The sequence below is a fragment of the Neurospora hispaniola genome (assembly GCF_033458365.1).
Source record: "Neurospora hispaniola strain FGSC 10403 chromosome Unknown B0T23scaffold_2, whole genome shotgun sequence".
In the NCBI taxonomy this organism is placed as follows: Eukaryota; Fungi; Ascomycota; class Sordariomycetes; order Sordariales; family Sordariaceae; genus Neurospora; species Neurospora hispaniola.
In genome coordinates, this window is record NW_026944407.1 from 5,082,795 (window position 1) to 5,102,444 (window position 19,650).

Consider the following 19,650-nt stretch of genomic DNA (forward strand, 5'->3'; position numbering starts at 1 on the left):
GGAAAACCGATGCGTCTACGTCTATCAGGGTCCGGCATCATCCGCTCGACCTTTATTTACCAGGATCGGCGCAAACTCGCGAACGAAACCAGAGTGACCATTGAAGTCGAGATCGATCCTGCAAGAAGAAAATCGACACAAACCGCGGCTAAGGCCAAGAATCAGATCAGGACTAGGACATAGGAGATATCCGAGGCCCCTTCGAGTCCAACCCGCTTATTGCCTAGTTCGCCCCTGGAGGGACAAACAATGAAGCCACTCGATCATTTTTGCGCATAAGTGCCGCCTTAAATCAAACAACGAAAAAAGGAAACAAGCAAACTCTACCAATAACGTGACTTCACGATACCAGGATATACATCTGCCTATTTCAGGGGGGAGGCGAACAAAGAGAGACGGCCGCAGAAGAATGGCCACAGCGAACGGCATGCCGACGAATACCATGAACACAACAAGCAATCACAGTAATCGACAACCACATACTACAACTCACCCCCATCCTCAATCGATGACTGCGGTACCGGTTTCAATGGCATCGCAGACTACAGGGGCGCAACATATCCAGCATCATCATCCTCATCATCAACACGCCGTTTCCTCAACGTCAGCAGCTAATCAACAGCAACAAGCCTATCCAACTAGCATACCTCCTGCCGTGAGCATGTCATCAACAATCATGGGCGGTATATCCTCTTTCCCACCGTCAAACGCACATCGGCAACAGAATAACTTCCGACGAACAAGTGTCGCCTCGTCCATAACCACGGCCACGCTAGACGACGACCAGATGGTCACCCCAATGTCCACTCCACGAAGTCTTGACCCCAACAGCAGCAACAACCTCTACGGACCGGGACCATCCAGTATGGGTCTCGACATGGGAATGCTCGGAGTCGGAGTCGGGGGAGGGAATATAAACGGGCTACTAGGCGGCATTGGATCCGGAATGGGCAGCAGCAGCAGCAACAGCAGCAGTCAACAACCCATCATCACCTCATCCGCCCAAATGAACAACAACAACAATAACAACAACATCATGTCCATCGCCACAGGCATGTCCGGGATATCCACCAATTACCCCCCCAGCAACCTCCCCCCTCTCCCCAACATGCCCATTTCCATGCCCATGCCCATACCCATGGTACCCATATCCAGTATGTCCAGCCTAACCAGTACCCTACCTCTACCTCTATCCAACAACAACAACAACAACAACCTCTCTGGCCCACACCACCACCGCCCTCTCTCCCAACACACCGGGGGCCAACACACCGGAGGCCAAAAACCCATTCGCCGACGCATGCGCATGATCACCTCGTGCCTCGAATGTCGTCGGCGCAAACTCAAATGCAACAAGTGCAAACCGTGCGTCAACTGCCAGAAATTCAATCGCGAATGTCTCTACCTAGGTCCCAAACTAGACGAAGCTTCCCAGATGCGATTAACAGAGATCAAAGAGCAGGTTGGGTCCTTGGAACGGGCGTTGGAGAGGGATGTTGCCAAGGGCGCTGCTTCTGTTTCTTCAGGTGGATATAGAGGAGAAGGGATCAGGATGGGAATGGGTGGGATAATGGGTGTGGGGGGGAGGAGGAGGGGGAGTGGTGTTTCTACTTGGGGGGATAATAGCATAAGAGGAAAAAGGGGGGGAGATGGAAATGGAAATGGGGAGGGGGATGGGGATGGGGACGGGGATGATGGAGAGGGAGAAGATTACGACGGGGCAGAGGGAGAAGGGGGAGAACATGAAGAGGGAGAGGAAGACTTGGAGATTACGCCGTTGGTGACGAATGATGTGGCGTATGATGAGAATGAGACGGATGATGTGATTGATTTGGGGATACAGGTGGGTAAGATGAGGATTACGGAAAGGATTGGGGGGATGAGTAGGCCTAGGTTGGCGGAGGAGGTGAGTTTCTGTCTTTTGATGTTTGCGATGTTATTCTTGAAGGGGAAAGATACTGATGACTATCACGATGATAACAGATCCAAGTCGGCATTGGAAGTCCTCGTATGGGGAACGCGTCCAACCCAAACGGGGTGCAGCAGCAGCAGCAGCAGCAGCAGGTAGACACAGACATGAGCTACGCGGATGCCAACAACATCCCAGGATACCACGCCATAATCGACCAAGACGGAAACGTAACCGAACACGTCCCGGACTTCCTCCGTCCTAGTGCGGCATACATTCCTCCTACCAGCGGCTTCTTCTTTGGGCAAACTGGCCACCCCCCTTCGCTCATCCACTTCCTGCCAGACAAGTTCATCGGTGACGGGCTCGTGGCTCGATACTTTGCCGCCGTGCACCCCATTGCTCGATGTGTCCACAAGCAATCCTTCGAGACCCTGTATGACGGGTTCTGGCTGGAGGTGCTCAACAACATCGAGCCGAGGGCGTCGGTGCAGGCGGTGGTATTTGCTGCCTGGTTCAGTGCCTGTGTGAGCATGGAGGAGGAGGAGGTGCAGAGGGAATTTGGGTGGTACAAGACGCAGTTGCTGGAGAAGATGAAGATTGGGACGGAGAGCGCGCTGGCGAGGGCCAACTTTTTGAGGACGACCAAGGTCGAGACACTGCAGGCTTTTGTCATGTACATGGTGAGATGTCATCCTGATGAAGGGTTAACATTCAGGCAAGCTAACGAGGTTTAGATACCCCTCTGCAGAGAAGAAGTCTCCCGGGCTCACTCCGTCCTCGTCGGCGCCGCCGTCCGCATGGCCGAATGCATGGGCCTCCATCGGGACGGTGAAGCCTTTGGTCTCAACCCCTTGGAAACCCACGTCCGTAGACTCATCTGGCACCAGCTCTGCTTCCTCGACATCCGGACCTGCGAAGCTCAAGGTCCCAAGCCCACCATCCGACGAGACGACTATGACACCCGCCTTCCCCTAAACTGCGAAGAAGACGCCTTCGTCAACCATCCCGGCTACCCTGTCGTCCCACAAGACCACCAATGGACTTCATCCCTGCTGACCATCATGCGCTTCGAAGTCAACGAGATGATGCGCATCATCTGGTCGGACCGCCGCAAGCTCGAGGCCCGCAAGATGGATCTCACGCCCGTCATTGCCAAAATCGAAAACTTCCGCAAGCGCATGGTGGAAAAGTACACAACCTTGTTAGACGACCGAGTTCCCATCCAGCAATACGCCCGATATGTCATGAACCTGCTCATCTACCGACTCCACGCCATGGTATTGCACCCCTACCACAGCAACACGGCCCACCCGCTTCCCGAGCGCCTGAACGGGCTGCTAGTCGAAAGCGGCATCCTGATCATCGAGCACTCCATCGCGCTCGAGACCACGCCCGAGTTCCGCGACTGGGCATGGTACCTGGGTGCCTACCAGCAGTACCAAATCGCGCTTTTGCTCGCGACCGAGATTTATTATCGGCCCAACAACACCAAAGCGGATCGCATCTGGGCGTGTCTGGACTGGGTCTTCCAGCTTGAGTGCGAGATGCCGAGACAAGAGAAGAGCTTGCGGATCTTGACTGAGATCATGAGCAAGACGAGCGTGTACACGAGCATGCGCAAGATGCGGGCCCCAACGAACTTGGTCAGGGCGGTGCCGGGCAAGCAGGCCATTAAGGAATCGCCTCCGCCGCCTACGCCGATAATGATGCAGACGTCGTCGCAGCAGCAGCAGCAGCAGCAGTCGTATGACGCTCATCAGCAGGCTCAGCATCATCATCATCAACAACAAATGATGATGCAACAACAGCAGCAGCAGCAGCAACAACCCCTAGTTCTCAAACAGGAACCCGGCCTCCAAACACCGACCATGCCTCCATCCTCTTCCATGTCCATGTCCGCCGCCGCAGCCATGGCTTCCATCAACATCCTCTCTCTTCCAAACTCAAGCATGAACGGCTCTCTCTCCCCGGCCGAACAGCACCACCATCAACAGCAACAGCAGCAACAACAACAGTTGCTCCTCCTCCAACAGCACCACCACCACCAAGTGCAACATTCCCAACACGTACAATCCCAACACCACCCGCAGCACCCACAGCAGCAGCAGCAGCAGCAACATCACCAGTCCCATGTACACGTGCAGCATCATCAACAAAACCAATGGCCCCCCTCTCAACAACCCCACTGGCACAACAATACCGACACCAACAATAACAACAACAACATGCCGCCACCCAACATGGTGTACGCAGGGGTCTCGGACGGCGCTGTCCTTTGGGGGTTGCCGCCTGGGAATAGTAATAACCCGGGGAGTCCGGAGAACAGTAGTAGTAGTGATGGGGGGAGTGTGGTGAATCATGCTCATGGTCATGGTCATGGAGGGGGGCAAGTAGGTGGGCAACCAGGAGGGGGGAGGAATGGGAGTGTTGTTGGGGGTGGGGGTTCTAGTGCCTCTATTGCTGGTAATGGGAATGGAAATGAGGGTGGTGGTGGTGGTGGTGGAGGTAATGGTGGAAATAATAGCAGCAGCAGTCGTGGTGCTGCTGGTGCTACTGGTGGTAGTGGAGGAGGAGGGTCAGGCAGAGGAAATGGAGGAAGTGGAGGAAATGCGGGCGGGACGATAGGTGGTGGGATAAATGTTGATTGGGTATGTTTTTCTTGTTCTGTTCCTTTTTCTTCCACCTCTGTGTCTTTTTTTTTTTTTTTTTTTTTCCCCTCGTCACCCATTCACTCCCATCCCCCTCTCATCTCTTAATGCTCTTCAAGCGGATCATCACTGACAACTAACAACACCAAACAGAACCTAATCGAATCCCTCTTCCCCACCCACCCCGAAACAGGCCAACCATCTTTCCAAGCCTTTGCCGAGCCAGTCATTTCCTTTGTGGACGGCGTTCCGGTTCCCACCATGCCTTCTTCTTCTTCTTCTCAGCAGCAACATCAACAGCAGCAGCAGCAACAGCAGCAACAGACACTACAACAGTCGGGAACATCGTCGGGATCGGGATCGGGATCGGGAGGGCATAAGTTACCAGTCAGGGTGGGAACAGGGCAAGGACAAGGACAAGGTCATGGACAAGGGAGGATGAAAGGGGAGGAATAGGTTAAGTGAGGTGAGTGTGGGTGTGGGTATGTAAGTAAGTACCTTTAGATCAGAGAAAGGACAGGAGATTGAAAGAAATAAGAGTTGGAAACTACCTGTGGTTGGCAAACCTGGATCCCGAACTCAGAGGTAAAGGTACACCATCGTCAGGAACTTGGAGGCAGGTGCGCCTCAAGACTTTTCAGCGGATATACGCCACTCCAGTCATCCGAGGAAAGAGCGATGAATGTCCTTGAGTTGAGTGGAAAATAGGAAAGAGCATTCCAGTCACCGCACGATGGGTTATTCCTTATCCAACTGAACTTTTCCCCATCCTTTCTCACCCAGTGTTCCCTCACCACCACCCAACAACAACCATGAACTTGCTATCCTCAGACCTCAGACAAAGACCCGCATGGACCGAAGTCGTCTCTCAGCTGCTTCATCAGCCTGGAGGGCAATGGCAAGGTATATTCCTCGTTCCTTCTTCATCCTTGCCCACGCCAATCATCATCCAGTACCACTGACAGTCTTCGTTTCCTTCCAAAAGAGACTGAGCTGCGCTGCAACGACATCACCCTCATGGTCCCCAGCGGAAACAGTTACCGGGTCCTTCGTCTTCTGTTATACTCGGCTGTTGATGTCGGCAGGGCAAGAACAATGCAGTGGATCGGTGGACTGTATGATTTCTGTCGCTCGGATCGAAGTGATGCGTCGCACGCAAAGATTGTTTATGCGCTTGAGACCGACGAGGAAGGAAAGGAAAAGGGGATGGAGGGGTTCATGAAGTTGCAGATTAGGTATGTCTCCATTGTTTCTGTCCTCTTTTTTTTTCTGTCATCTGACATCATGACCCCAACAAATCACATAATGAAGCCAGGCAACTAACGAACAATTTCACAGTCTCCTCTCAACTCGAAACCCACCCCTCTCCTCCATCCCCATCCTCCCCATCTCCCACCCTGCAGACCTCCCATCACTCCTCTCTTCCCTCCAACAACAACCACCTCCAGTCCCTACTCCAGCACCAGCTCACATCCCAATCCCTCAAGCTACCTCTACCCACACTCACCACCACCCAAACAGCTATCAGCATCATCACCCAAGGGCACCCTACGTCACCACCTCCATCCCTAGCAGAGACACCCTCCTCCCGCTCTGCACCGTCCCCACAGCCACCCACCGCAACCGGTCCCGCTCTTATATTCTCTTTCACCCTCTTTCCCCTCAGTCATGCGCGATTCTCACCGGTCCTATCTTCAGAAACTTCCCTGGCCTCAGAGACCTGCTAGAGCTAGTCGAGACACCAGAGGGAAAAGAGCAAATCAGAAACGCGATGGCGCTAGCATCGGGGGGTAGTGAGCAGGTAGAAGTGGAAGTCGAGAGGTTTCTGGCTTTTTGGGAGCATGAGTTTGCTGTTTAGTGGTTGCTGTACATAGGTATGTGGTTTGGAGGTATGGGGTTTTGAGGTACATGAAGACCAAAGTGGGAGGGAACGGCACCTGGTACTTTCCTCTTGAGTTAATTCTCTTTATCCATCTTCTTTCCTCCTGCTACATATTTTCCAAGTTTCGCCATCATCATGTTCGGCAAAATATTTCCTAGGTAGGTACCTAGGGAAACAGCACCCACAGCCCCATATGGCTTGTGTGCCATAAGGAGGACGGACCAGAAGGAACTATCAAGAGAAACAAACAAGGAAAACGGCCCAAAGTAAAAAATCTGAACAAAAAAATTACATACAACACCTGGGATTCGCTGGTCGTCACCGACCCAACTACTAGTCAGGCGATTGGTAGCTTATCTATGGGAGAGCGGACGGGATCCCGAGTTTTCTACCATCTATGGTCGTATGTGCTGTTATGCTTTTCAAAATGGGTTTATGTGTGTGTTGCGTAGGTGTCTCTTGTTACTGGGTGATTTCTCTCACTTTGGACTTTTTGTTCCGTTGGCTACCTAGGTAGAGGTTCAGGTAAGGAACGCGAATGCAAGGGGTTAGAAAGTAATGGGGGAAGGGGTACAAAGTCAAAAGGGGAAGAGCAGCATGTCCATCAAAAGAGAAGTCAAATAGACTAGGGATTTGAAGTGATTTGACAGATTAAATAATAGTAGGAAGTAGAAGTAGAGTGAGGTCTGTGCCGTGATGGTATGAATGAGGTTGATTATCTCAGACAGAAAACCAAGTGGCGGTTCTGGCTGGGTAGTTAGGTAGTAACAGGATCAGTTTCACACACTTTAAACTTTTGCTAAAGAACTGGCACGTTTGGTCAAAACTTGTTGATCGATATCAGCACTTCACCTCAAAGATCTTTTGTTCATGTTCTCGACGTTAACATACCAAAAACAGCCATCATGTTCTTCAATCTTGATCGCCTCACACTTTAGACTTTAGTGATAACCTCTTATACACACCAACAAATCCAAAGCTATCTCAGCGTGGAGCAGACAAAACAAAAAGGCAAGTTAACTCCTTTATGTCCTTGATCGTAAGCACACCATCTCCCGAGACTTTATGAATAGGATTACCTAGGCATAAGTGAGATTATTAGGTACCTAGCGATCAAGGCTTGAAGCTGAGAGGTAACAAGAGTAGGTACCTACTGTCCAAGTTATCTTTCATTGGTTGCTCCGAGGGACTGACTAAATCATGGCTTGGTAAACCATGACGCTAGTATCATATCCGAACTGAAGCTCCTGAAGAAAATACCACACATTCCATCCCAAACAGACAGGAGTTGATGGTGGTTAGGTAGTGTCCAGGTCTTCACTAGTATTTGGATGGATGATATCGAATATAGAAAGAAAGAATATTAATAAAAAGAAAATGAAAAGAGATTGGAGAAAAAAAAGGGAAAAGAAAGGGAGGGAGGGGAGGTAGAGCATACATTCCAAAATCGACCACCGAGAAAATGAAAAAAAAAAAAAAATTGAAAAAAAAAAAAAAAAAAAGATAAGAAGAAAGAATATGTCGGAATCGGGGTCATTTACTCGGCCCCAAGGGTTATCTACAGTACCTCAACACAACGTTCGACCCATATCCACTCGTATCTAGGTGTCCATTATGGTACTGCCTAGTCCAGCCACTTTGAATCCTTTCATTCGTCTTTTCAACCATTCAGTCCAAGCCAATCCAATGATCTCCTTTGTGCGCTAGTTCATGGTAGGCGCCGGGATGGAATGAATGATAGCATACCTAGTGTACATGCCTTTCAAGAGCATCAAGAGCATCAACAGCATCAACAGCATCAACAGCATCAACTTTACCTTTAACGTCTGCTTCAACTTCTGCTTCTGCTTCTGTCTATACTTCACCTCCTCCAGTCCCCTCTCTACTTCTGACCCCGTCTCGCCCCATCTCTTGTTTCTGATACCATCTGTCCGTCCGTTATCTCCAATCACCAAGGTATCGACACGATACCAGGTAACCCACCCATTCCATCCACTCCGTTGCGCTATTTGTTTTCCTCGGCCGTGATCCCCAAGCAGGGACCTCTCCCCATATGTACATAGCCCGTAGCCCGTAGCCAAGAAAATCTATTGTGAGTAGTGTAAGCAAAGGATTAATAGTCTTCCTCTATTTATATCCGCGTCGTCACGGTGAGTGATAGTGACTGACGCACTGTGACGAATGCTGCTCCTGCTGAGCACGACGACAGCAGGGAGTGAGCTGAGCTGACCACGACGACAAACGAAAAGTTATAAAATAAAATCTGACAGAAAAACGGCTTCCAGGTTATTCCCTATAGATGTGAGGAGGAAGAGAGGGGTCCTTGACCTTGGCCTATATGGTAATGGGTATAAGCGCCGAGAAAGCGCACACTACCTAGCTGGTGCAGGTAGTGTAGAGCAACGGACGTTCAGCATCAGTATGAAAGAAAGGGCACGGTGAAAATGAGTGAATAGCGAAACCAAGGAGCTAATGTAGTTCGAGGGCACAGCTTACCGCCGAGATTACTAACCTCACGTGTTTTGCAATGTGGACTACACCCTCCAAAGATATCCTTTTTGTTTTCTCTCATCAACAACACTGTAAGAGAAGTCTGCACGTGTACATCACTTGATGCTGAGCTGAACTATCTTTGGCGCCCCATGCGTAAACTGCGTAATATACCTAGATATTGTCATTCGGGGAGGCGGGTTCCTAATGAGCACACAAAAGAGGCAGGGAAAAGGAAAAGAAGCCACACCAAATCCCAAAAGAGACGAGAGAGGCGATAAAAGGTGCCAGGCCGGCGGGTCGAGGCCAGCCCAACAGACCCAGGCTGGATCACATATCCACACATCCACACACCGGACCTACACTAACTGGGTTCGGTTGGTTGGAAAACCCCGGGGCGCTTCCTACCCATCGAGCCATCCCACTGGGACTGGTGGGTTTTGGTCACTGGACCTGGCTGGCAGCACTACCCGGCCATGGCTGAAAAGAGACAGTCAAGGTACAGAACAATGACCATTGTTCCTCGCCACTGAATATTAATGAGATGGAGGACACGGCTCGGACCAAGAGAAAGATGCCGCGATTGGGGTTCGGATCACTTGTCTGTACCGTCCGGTCTTTTGTGACGATTCGCCATGATAAATGGTCAAGTGTTGGGCGATATTGGATGCGGCTGAGGCGTACATAGTGGCAAAATGTCAACCTCGCCTTCGGATTTAAACTGGTCTCCATTAGTGTTCCCAGGGCTCATCCTGCTGGGCGTGATGACCATCTGGAGGATAACTTGACGAAAGTGATTCGATAAGCTGTGGAGATAACGAACCCCATCAACATATGAGGAGACCCAGACGCCGTTCGTCGGATTTTGTAGAAACCAGTTATCGGTGCTCGGCATCTTATCTCCTCCTCGTCATCGTCTTCAGATGCCACTTCCATTGTCAACCAAACAAACGTTGAATGTTGCTCGTCCGACGGCCACCCACTAGGTAGTGTATCACCACATGATGTCTTGCATGCCCTCGTCCTTGGCCTTGCTCCATAATCCGGTCCATCACAATCACAACGCAACAATCACGTCGCCGAGAATCGACATGACTACCCAAGAAATCTCTCAAGATCGGAGCCATGGTGAAAAAGTGTGAATAAGTAGCGCATGACGCGGCATGAATTGGTGGAGTGCGCGAGGTTCGTGGTTGGAGAAAGCTCGGGGTGTGTCGGTGATGATGATGATGATAAGATGATTTTATACAATACCGCACTAGTGTAGCGAAGCGGACATTTTCCATCATTTTGTGAGTGATCTGCGAACAGGACCTGGCCTCCTCGCATGAAGATCATGTCACTTGAATGTGAAGAGGCTCTTTGTCCCGGTTGGGAGAGAAAATGAGTGAAGAACTCGAGGTGATGGAGAGGGGAGGGTGGGACCCCTAATTGGTTGTCGGTCGGGGACACTGTGAGATCCCCCATGTGGTTCTCCGCCTATTGACCCATGTGAGGCCAATGACGAGCAGCGCACAACCGCCCGGTCTAACGTAGCACTTTACTGTGTGGGTTTAGGTACAATGTGCAGAGCGAAGCGTGCAAAGGCAGCATTGAGTAGTCCCCACGATGTGCATATGCGAGTTCGCGAGGAGCGTGATGACTGCATAGTACGTAGCCATGTTTTTGGCGAACTGTGTGGCTGGGGTGTTTACTTTTTAAAAAAGAGGAGACTGGGCGGGCAGGGCAGATTCCGAAGAAAGACAGGGGAAATACAGCAAGAAAAAAGAAAAGAAAAAAACAGACAAATCCCCGAAGGCTCGGTCCCGGAACACCTAGGAATCTGGATGGGTCCACCATCTGACCACAGGATTAACGGATCTTGTATATCGGGCGGTGAAGGGATCATCTCTCTGAATTTTCAGGTCATTGAGCGTGATGAAGGTGATGACAAGATTCTTGGTCAACATTGAGTTCAATCGTGAACCAAGTGCCGATGTGATTGTGAAGGAAATGGTGAAGAGGACATGGACCAGGTCGGTTGACGGCTTCCTCCACTGGCATACCAAACTCTCAGACACAAGACAACGGAATGCAGTCTGATCCGAGAAGAGAAATCCGCTGGGTTGGGGTCACTGCAGTCGTCACAACATGAAGAATGCATGGAAAAAAGAGTCTCAGACGTTGTGAGGTGTGTGGTTGTACGAGGTTAAACAAACAATCGTGTTGTTGTTGATGTTGTTGTCGCCGCATGGCGCAGTCAGTGGTGATACACGAAAGGGAAGCATCGATTCCCTTCTTCTCAAAAGGGCCAAGAGGCAGGAAGCGAGGGAGGCCTGTGCTCTGGTGGGAATTCCAGATCGGGGAAGCATCTCAAACGTCTTGCGCCTCAGCAGCCAACGGCCCTGTCTCAGCACATCCATGTTGCATTACCAGTATGTAGTGTACATAAAGTGCACCAAAGAATACATATAGAACCAAAGCTACTGAATTGTCCAAGTTGGGTTTCTAGAAGGCCATTGTTGATTCCAAATGCTCCTTGACGACATTCTTTTGAAAGGCGAATGTGCCATTGAAAGGCTGCATTCGCAGAATAAAAAGTGAGGAAAAAAACCACAGCTGCCATCTTGGCCCACCAAAAATAACTGTGATATCGGAAAGCACGATGCGTCCACCGTGCACTCCGGAGCAAATATTCAACATGCCCGGTGCCGTACTAAGTACCGGGCCACGGCAAAGGAGGCATCCGGCTTGTCACTCGACACTGGTGAAGCGCTGTCCAGTTACAGGACGGCATCGCAAAGGTACAAGATCCCTGATGCTAAACGTTATAGGCGGGTCACATTGCATGGGGGAAGCCCCTGTCTTGGCAACGGAAAAGCAGAGCGGGATGGCATGTGATTGGATAAGGCCCGGGGCTGCTAACCGCTCACGCTAACGCCAATCACGTCGGACGGCAGGGGCACCTCGGGGCCCAGGAAGGAAGCCAGGAACGGCGGGGCTCTTTCTGTGTGGACGACGACTTTCTCTTTTTTTTTTGGTCATTCTTGGTTTCTGCTTCTGGTGACAAATCCTTTTTTACCTTTTCCACCACCCAATGCAGTCTTGGTTGGGCATGACCATTAATTAAGCGGAATCTCGGATTTTCCTTCTCCCAACTCCCAACTGAACGGTACCTATACATTTACCTCATCGTGGATCAGAAAAAAAAAAAAAAAAAAAAAAAAAAGACCCCAAGATACTTAGGTACACTACAGTATGTAGCTGAGGTCTGCGCAACCGCCCAGGGGTCCCCGGAAAGGCCATGTGCCCGCCTCCCAGCTCACAGAGTGGCTTGAGGCCTTCACCTCTCACAAAAAAAAACCACCAGAGACACAAGGCGGTCTCATGGTCTCGGCCTGTTAGTTCTCAATGCCCAGCGATGGCCTCTCCTCGCTCTCTCTTGCCCAGACAATGCCCAGTCCTCGCCAAGTGCGGTGCTAGCCCGGCACGCTCCATCCATCACCACCCCACACAGTGACATCCATCCTCCTCCCCTCAAGACGTGGGTAAACCCGGCATGTGTCCCAGACCTTGGTAGATCATACACTCTTGATCCCCCCCTTTCCCTAAAAAAGTCTGTCGGCCTCAAACACAGCTTCATGCAAGGACTGCCTCCTCTCCCCCAACTTCAGACGCTCCCGGCCTTCCAGAGTGACATCGCCAAAGACTTCACCTTTCAAACAACACCACCACCGTTAGATCGCCCAGGCCAGGTGCCTCCAACTACCCTCACCATAATACCCGTTGTTTGGGTGGTGAGAACCAGCCTCCGATCCCCTGGAAACAGCAGATGCCGCCCGGATGCCCGCTGTCGCCATAGACCGAATCGTCAGAACCTGGATCTCCAACAACAGCGACTAGCAATACTGGATACGCACTATCGTCATCGGTGAAGCTTCAATTGCGCCACCTCACCACCACCCCGTCCATTCTGACACACGCTCTCCCGAACCCCCCGGGTGCAAGGCCCTTGCGGGGCGAGTGCCAGTCATCCATCATCATCATCACCAGAGGAGAAGGGACAACCCGCCTAATATTAGTACCGCCTCGGCCCTGTCCGGCCGCTTCATCCTTGGGTTGCCCTTCCTCTTTTCTTCCATTCCATTCTTTGCCGGCCTTGATCTACGTCTGGACGTCGATAGCCTTCTTTCACATCGACAACCCTTTTTTCAACTACTTCGCTTCTTTTAACCGCAGGTCGGGATTACCTGCTTCCATTCTTTCGAAAGGACTTACCAGAGTACCTGTTGGAATTTGGGTTGTTTGACGCGCTGGATCGCTATAAAATCGGACTTTTACGACATTTGCCTCATCATCAGGGCTGGGATAATACGAGGGAGGATTTGGACTGAGACGGAATCATCATTGCGTGAAAAGAAATCATCATCTGCGAAGGAACCGAGTCATAGGAGCAAGGAAGAGCAAGATCAAAGTGGAAGCAAAGTCAGTTCCAAGAAAAGGGAGACCGATCCGGAAACGATAGGGAACCAAGGTCTGCGTCTTGGTCAAGATACCCGACTCATAATCAGTCGTCAACATGGGAAAACTCATCAAGAACCACTGGGCGAGACTCATTATCCTGGCTGCTGGAACTTGTACGTCTGGCCTATTTCTCATCTTTATTTCCAACTAACACATCTCACAGACCAAGTCGCAGCCGCACTCGAGGGATTCTTCTGGCCCAAGATCTTTTGGGATTTCCTCACAAAAACACTAGACGCCGCCGTCAAGCCGATACCGATTCTGCAAATCATCAACCTCGTCTTCGGACTCCTGCTCATCGCTTGGGAGTGGCCGCTTGGTTTCATCGCCGGATCCAGCTTTCACCGCAGTCTTGAGGCCCGCCTGGCCGTCCTTCCGCTTACCGCCCTGGCCGCCGCCCTCATCTACCAAGGGACCAACGCCGCTATTTATCAGGTGATTGGGCTGGCCGTGTACTTTTGGGCATACAGCGAGGGAGAGGTTAGTCTCATTTTGAATGATTTCGATGCAGAATATTCTGCTAATATGATTGAACAGATGATTTGCGCAAAGCCTTGGACATTACCACAGCGTGGTGGCAAGACTGGACGTGTATGATATCCATGATGCTACATCTCAGCATCCTGTGACGAACGATACGACTCTGTACAACCTGCTTATCGGACCAACTCAAACACCCATCATCATCACCTTTTGGCAAAAACGACGACATCATCATACGCGACTTCCGAAGGAAAAAAAAAACCCGGAGAGCGCGGGATTGTCAGTCAGTCAGCCATCTTGTGATATAACACAGAAAGAGGGAGAAGGCCGTAATATATACGAGCCAGATCCCGAAACCAGCACATACACAACTGATACATATATCATTTGGTTTTTGTTTTATCAGGTGCACAGCAAGCAAAGCGTCCCTTTTTCTTTACCTTTCTTACTGTCCCTTGTTTATATAGCATCAATTCTGCATGTCAGACTTGCATGTGGCATTTGGATACCCACGGCGTTTTTGTGATTACAAAGGATGAAGAAGCAGTATGATACCCGCGAGAGGAGGAAAGAAGAAGAAGAGTGCAAGAAGGAATGATTGACGGAGAGCAAGGGCATATCAAAAGTGGCATAAAAAGGGAACGGATGATGTTCATAAATAACGTCTGGGTTTGTTGTACATAATTTGATGATGAAAAGGGCACGAATTACATTACAAATGCATTCATCTGTCTACGCACACATACACACACACATTTCCACATTGATGCTTAAACTATGTCGTATCTCCCGATGAGTTGTCTCGTCACTCTCCACTCTTCCCTGGAGACAGAGCCAAGCCAGTCCATCTCAAGAGACGCGGACATTACTATACATATATACTTATGAAGCAAAGTCCAAAAATCTGCTCGCTCTTCCTTGGCATTCATCGTGTTTGGTATCGTGAGTGAGTAAGCAAGCCCCTGATGACAAACAAGACAGGGGAAGGGGATCATCATTAGCGCTCAGGCCTTCTCCTTCGGTGTTTTCGGTCAGTTTCATCATCAACGCCAATCCTGCCTGCTTGTGCGTGCGTGCGTGCGTCTGGTGCGAGACTTAATAGCGGTGATAATGCCTCACTTTATTTAGGTATGGATGTATTGTGGTCACTTATCACTTTATTGATTGAAGGGGGCCGAAAGGGCAGAAACCCCCCCCCCCCCCCCCCCCCCAAGAAAATGGGGAGAAAGAAAGAGACAGCGATGAACAGAAGGATGGGATGTTTTGAAGAGGGGATGGAATCAAATAGTATGATGGTATCTATGATGTCAATAGTGAGTGGAATGGGAAGTCCAGCGACAGTAGGTAGGTAGTAAAGATCTACCTAGGTACCTATTCAAAGTACCTAAGAAGGCAGGGAGGAAACACTGAGCGGGCAGCTCGAAGGTGTCAATGGATATCGGGTTGAGGCTCTTCCTTCCGTGATGGCACGACTAGGTATCCACTATCCACTATCGACCTCAAGACTGATATCAATGTGACAGTCGCGGAACTAGGTAACATTACTTTGATGAAACTACCTACCTAGCATACAGTAATGGTTAAGAAAAATACCAGGTATTGCCGCCCTCTTTCCACCACATAGGTATCCAATGGCGTGAGTGGTGGCAGTAGGTACCTAGGTACTTTTTGACTATGAGTTTAGGTCGGTACAGGTCTCGTGTTGAATGTTGTTGATCAAGAGATAAATGACGGAAAAAGAATGGACTGTACCAGGACCCGAAAGAAGTGTGAAGTGAAGTGATGGACGCTCGCGAGAGCAAAAGGTGATAAGATGCTGAAAGTCAGATTGACAGTTGATACTGTTGATTCTAGTCGGTAACATACAGATGGAAGCCAACTTTTGCTGAAGGATGAAGCGGCTAATCTATCCATTCATTCAATTTTTTTTTTTTTTTTTTCATTCATTCATTCCTTCTTTCATTCATTCATTCATTCATTCATCCACCTTCAAGTCCGGTCAAGCGAGTAACGAAGACTCTCAAGTGCCCAGCGCACAATTCACGACATCCATTCATTTTCAAGGTCCTCAGCTCTAGATTAAACAATGGCAATTTTTCCCGTACTATACAGATCAGCGTATAAGAAGAAACCTCGTTTGTCCAGTCCAGGTTCAGATCCAAATTCAGAAAACCCGTCAAGTCCGAGAAGGAGCGAGGAGGAGCGAACCTCTCAGCGTTACTGATCAGTGTTCCTTCCTTCCTTCCTCATTCGTCCTTTTCTCTCAACTTCTTCATCCGACCAACCAGCATTGTAGATGCAGGAAACTGTTAACCAACAGGAGAAAGAGAATAACGCTAACGAGTTATGTTCCAATACCTCACCTCTACACAAGCGAGTTGGCAAGCGTTGGAATCCCTCCATGTCAAGGGGTGCTACAGAGTTGAACATCATCTTTGATCTTTTGACCCAGCACTCGCTTCATGTTCTTGGCATGATTCATCACTGACCGATTGACCGACCAACTGACCGACCGATTGACCGGATTAATCCGTTGCATCTGGCCCTACGCCTACCTGCTGCTCTGGAGTTGACAGGTCACTCGGTGTTGTCTCTTGTACCTACCTAGGTAGTCACCAATGTCTGGACTGTATATTTTGAGTCCTTCAGTTCACCCTAAGTACCTAAACACCATTACCACGGGCACCATCATCACCACCATCATCAACCAAGTAGGGGTCATCTCCAGGGCTTAGCTGGCGCCTGGCAGTTAGGTGACCGAGTACCTAGAGCTAGGTGAAGTACATCTAAGCAGCGGCTACCTACCGCAACGATAGACCCTTCAGCCTCAGCTTCAGCTTACAAAAACAGGCACCTCATCATCATCATCATCATCATCATCATCATCATTGCCAAACATGCTAGCGTAGAATGACCGCCAGGAATTCGTCCGCACCTCCGCCAGACATTCATCCTCATGCTATTCCAGATCGACTGGAATCCAAGCTACCTACCTAGCTCGAAACTTTCTGCGAACCAATCCTCTCGTGCCGCATCAGTCCCATCCTTTCAAAAAAAAACCTTCAGCGCTCCGTCACCTCGCTGTTCCCGGTAGATACATACCTATATTCTGCGTGCGCTCTGTTTGGCGAGCCGCTTCCCATCCACGTCTCATCCACCCCCTTTTCTTTGTGTGTTTTCTTTGTGTGTGTTTCTAGTCAACCTACCTACTGCAACAGGCGACACAGACAACCACACGACACACGCAACAGGCGACACACGACTCGCACGACACGCGCCAACAGCCCGAAACAGGATCAAATAACCCGTATCATCCATCGACCAGTCACTCTCTCTATCCATGTACCCTCATCAGCTCGTAGGCAAAACAATTTGGGTTTCGGAGGCCTGTTTGGGGGGGGGTAATTAGACCAAGCGATTGAACTCTATATGTATACCCTATCTATCTTTCACCTCTAAGCTCGCTCGTGGGAAAACAATTAATAATTGGGTTTCGGACACTTGTTAGAACTAGAACATTGAACAGACTACCGAATTGAAAATTTTTAGCTAGGTAGCTAGGTAGACATGCACGATATCACCAGGGGGCAACTAACTTATCACGTGTGGTCATCATCTATCTGGGGGCCCGTTCGTTCACGACGTCCTCTACTACATCTAATAATGTTTCTTGCTTATTTGTTTTTCCCATAAGCGCCGGATGACCGTATTTGGCGACTGGCGACTGGCGCGGATAGTATCTCCATATGTACGTAGAAACATACAGGTAAGGAAGGTATCTAGGTAGCGGCGCTTGATGAAATCGCTTCCAGCCTTCCTGTTGCAGTCAGTCAACCAGTCTATCTACGTAGCCAGGTCACGAGAATTGGCCGCAGATGGAGAGCAATTGGCGCGGGTATATATGCATAGAAGTATCTGGTAACCGCGCTTAATGGAATCGCTTCCTTCTTGTCGCTGTCTAGGTACCTGAGTAGGCCTCGAAAATTGGCCGCATGAGGGATCTGGAAACCCGACTTAAAGCGAGTTATTTATAGCCAAGGTGGGCACTAGTGCATATACTAGGAGCTAAGGACTGAAAGAGAAAAGTCGATATAGACTTCAAAAGTGTGTGTTCGTACCTAATGGTCAGTCAACTTATGTGGTTTGTGGCATGAATGTCGAGGTTTCGGAACTGTCCCTCTTGTCATAGTGGTCAGCTGTGCCGCAGCCATGCTTAAATACGGGGTACATCACGAAACCAACTGAATTGGCAAGTTCATTCATTACATCCAACGACCCAATCCTCAAGGAGTTTGATGACAGATACCAACTTCCTTCTTCCTGACTTGTCTTCAAACCTCAAATCTAGTTTCATGCGCACCAGAGCTCATCACAGTCACCATGCATTAATTAACCCTTCACACGTCGCAAAGAAATTTTAAATGTTTTGTTTGGTCTTCAGAATCAAGCAGTCATCATTAAGTATGGTATCGTCATAAGCGCTGCTATTGTTCATTCCCATCCACTCCTTTCACTCCAGTCACTCCACCACTCGACTCCAAATCCCCAAGCCCACAAAAGCTCAAGCCCAAGCCCAGCCCGTCTGTTTCTCAAAACGCCGGCTCACTTAGTTCAATGCTTTCCGCTCAAGAATGTCGTGTCGTGTCGTGCCATGTCGTTGTCGTTCGACAAGTAAGAGTTGCTTAGCGAGTAATAAACGCGTCGTTGTTGGAGTCATTCTTCCTTCCTTGGCGCTCGGGGAACTGTCGTTACAAAGCATCATATTAGCATGTGTCGTTGTTGGCTTTGTGATACCAGCGCTCGTCCTCCAAGATAGAGAAAGAAGGGGGGGAATGAAAAGAAAAGAAAAAAACATACCGCCATCTCCTGCAAATTGCCCTTCTCCAAAACCTGCTTAATGGCATCCTCTGCGTTCTTGGTGCCAAACTCGTTCTCGAGCATCGCCTGGGACGCGGCCGAGTAGATACCCTGGCTGCCTTGCTTGTGGGTGGTGAAGACCTCAAAGACAGAAACGACTTGGGCCAGAGGAGTCGACTTGTCGCTGAGCCACTTGTTGTAGTCGTCCTTGCTGTCGACGAAGACGAGGAAGTCCTCTTCGTTGTTGCCCTTGTAGTGGACCTTGAGTTCGTGGGCACCGCCGCGCATTTTGGATGGATTTGTGTGGGGGGTTGGTTTGGTATGTGTTTGTTCCTGGGTTCGTGGGGGTTGTCAAGTCCTGGATAAAGCGGGCGAGGGTTAGTATGTCTGTTTTGTCGTAGTGTAGGGGGGATGTGGATGCCATCGTGATTCTTCCATGCTCGTCTTTCTTGTAGTTGGCATAGGCAGAAAGGAAGTGAATGGGCGCCACGTAAGCGAACAGGTAATTCCATCCTCGGCTCCAACCAGAGTGTGAATGAAAGTTCCCAATCGAATCTCATTCACCATCCACCCGTACCTCACACGAAAGGACCTAGGAAGGCGAGCATCTGGATTGGTGCGCTGCAGACATCACCATCAAACTCACCTGATTAACTTGATCAAATCGTCGTCGTCGTCGTCGTCGTACAAAGTTCGTGATAGTTCGTCGTTGGAAATGGGGTATCGGATAATGAAGAGAAGAGAGGGGAAGTTATTGTCCGTTTCCACGTCGCACCTACCAGATTATAAAGACGACAGAATTACAGACGAAGGAAGGTTGGCCGAGCCAGCAAAGCACAAACAGAAACAACTACGTCATAGGTGACGCTTGGGAG

At 49.8% G+C, this 19,650-nt stretch overlaps 4 protein-coding genes across 4 annotated transcripts; 3 read left to right on the forward strand and 1 right to left on the reverse strand.

Annotated features, from left to right (window-relative positions):
- Nucleotides 1-676: 676 nt before the first annotated feature.
- B0T23DRAFT_427054 (uncharacterized protein) lies at nt 677-5,016 on the forward strand (the record flags this gene model as incomplete). The annotated part of the gene is made up of 4 exons (XM_062840033.1): nt 677-1,906; nt 1,984-2,592; nt 2,647-4,560; nt 4,714-5,016. The coding sequence occupies 4 exons, from the start codon at nt 677-679 to the stop codon at nt 5,014-5,016; spliced, it is 4,056 nt and encodes a 1,351-aa protein (XP_062696259.1).
- A 178-nt stretch (nt 5,017-5,194) lies between these two features.
- Nucleotides 5,195-6,719, forward strand: B0T23DRAFT_98858 (uncharacterized protein). Its single transcript, XM_062842099.1, has 3 exons — nt 5,195-5,463; nt 5,546-5,795; nt 5,899-6,719. The coding sequence occupies exons 1-3, from the start codon at nt 5,373-5,375 to the stop codon at nt 6,416-6,418; spliced, it is 861 nt and encodes a 286-aa protein (XP_062696260.1). The 5' UTR covers nt 5,195-5,372; the 3' UTR covers nt 6,419-6,719.
- Nucleotides 6,720-13,168: 6,449 nt separating this feature from the next.
- Nucleotides 13,169-14,216, forward strand: B0T23DRAFT_98889 (uncharacterized protein). The gene is made up of 3 exons (XM_062842100.1): nt 13,169-13,548; nt 13,599-13,915; nt 13,973-14,216. Exons 1-3 carry the CDS (start codon nt 13,491-13,493, stop codon nt 14,030-14,032), a joined length of 435 nt encoding a protein of 144 aa, XP_062696261.1. The 5' UTR covers nt 13,169-13,490; the 3' UTR covers nt 14,033-14,216.
- Nucleotides 14,217-18,395: 4,179 nt separating this feature from the next.
- B0T23DRAFT_98918 (ribosome maturation protein) lies at nt 18,396-19,502 on the reverse strand. Its single transcript, XM_062842101.1, has 3 exons — nt 19,422-19,502; nt 18,776-19,133; nt 18,396-18,660 (listed from the first exon to the last, which is right to left on the reverse strand). Exons 2-3 carry the CDS (start codon nt 19,061-19,063, stop codon nt 18,601-18,603), a joined length of 348 nt encoding a protein of 115 aa, XP_062696262.1. The 5' UTR covers nt 19,064-19,133; nt 19,422-19,502; the 3' UTR covers nt 18,396-18,600.
- Nucleotides 19,503-19,650: the final 148 nt, after the last annotated feature.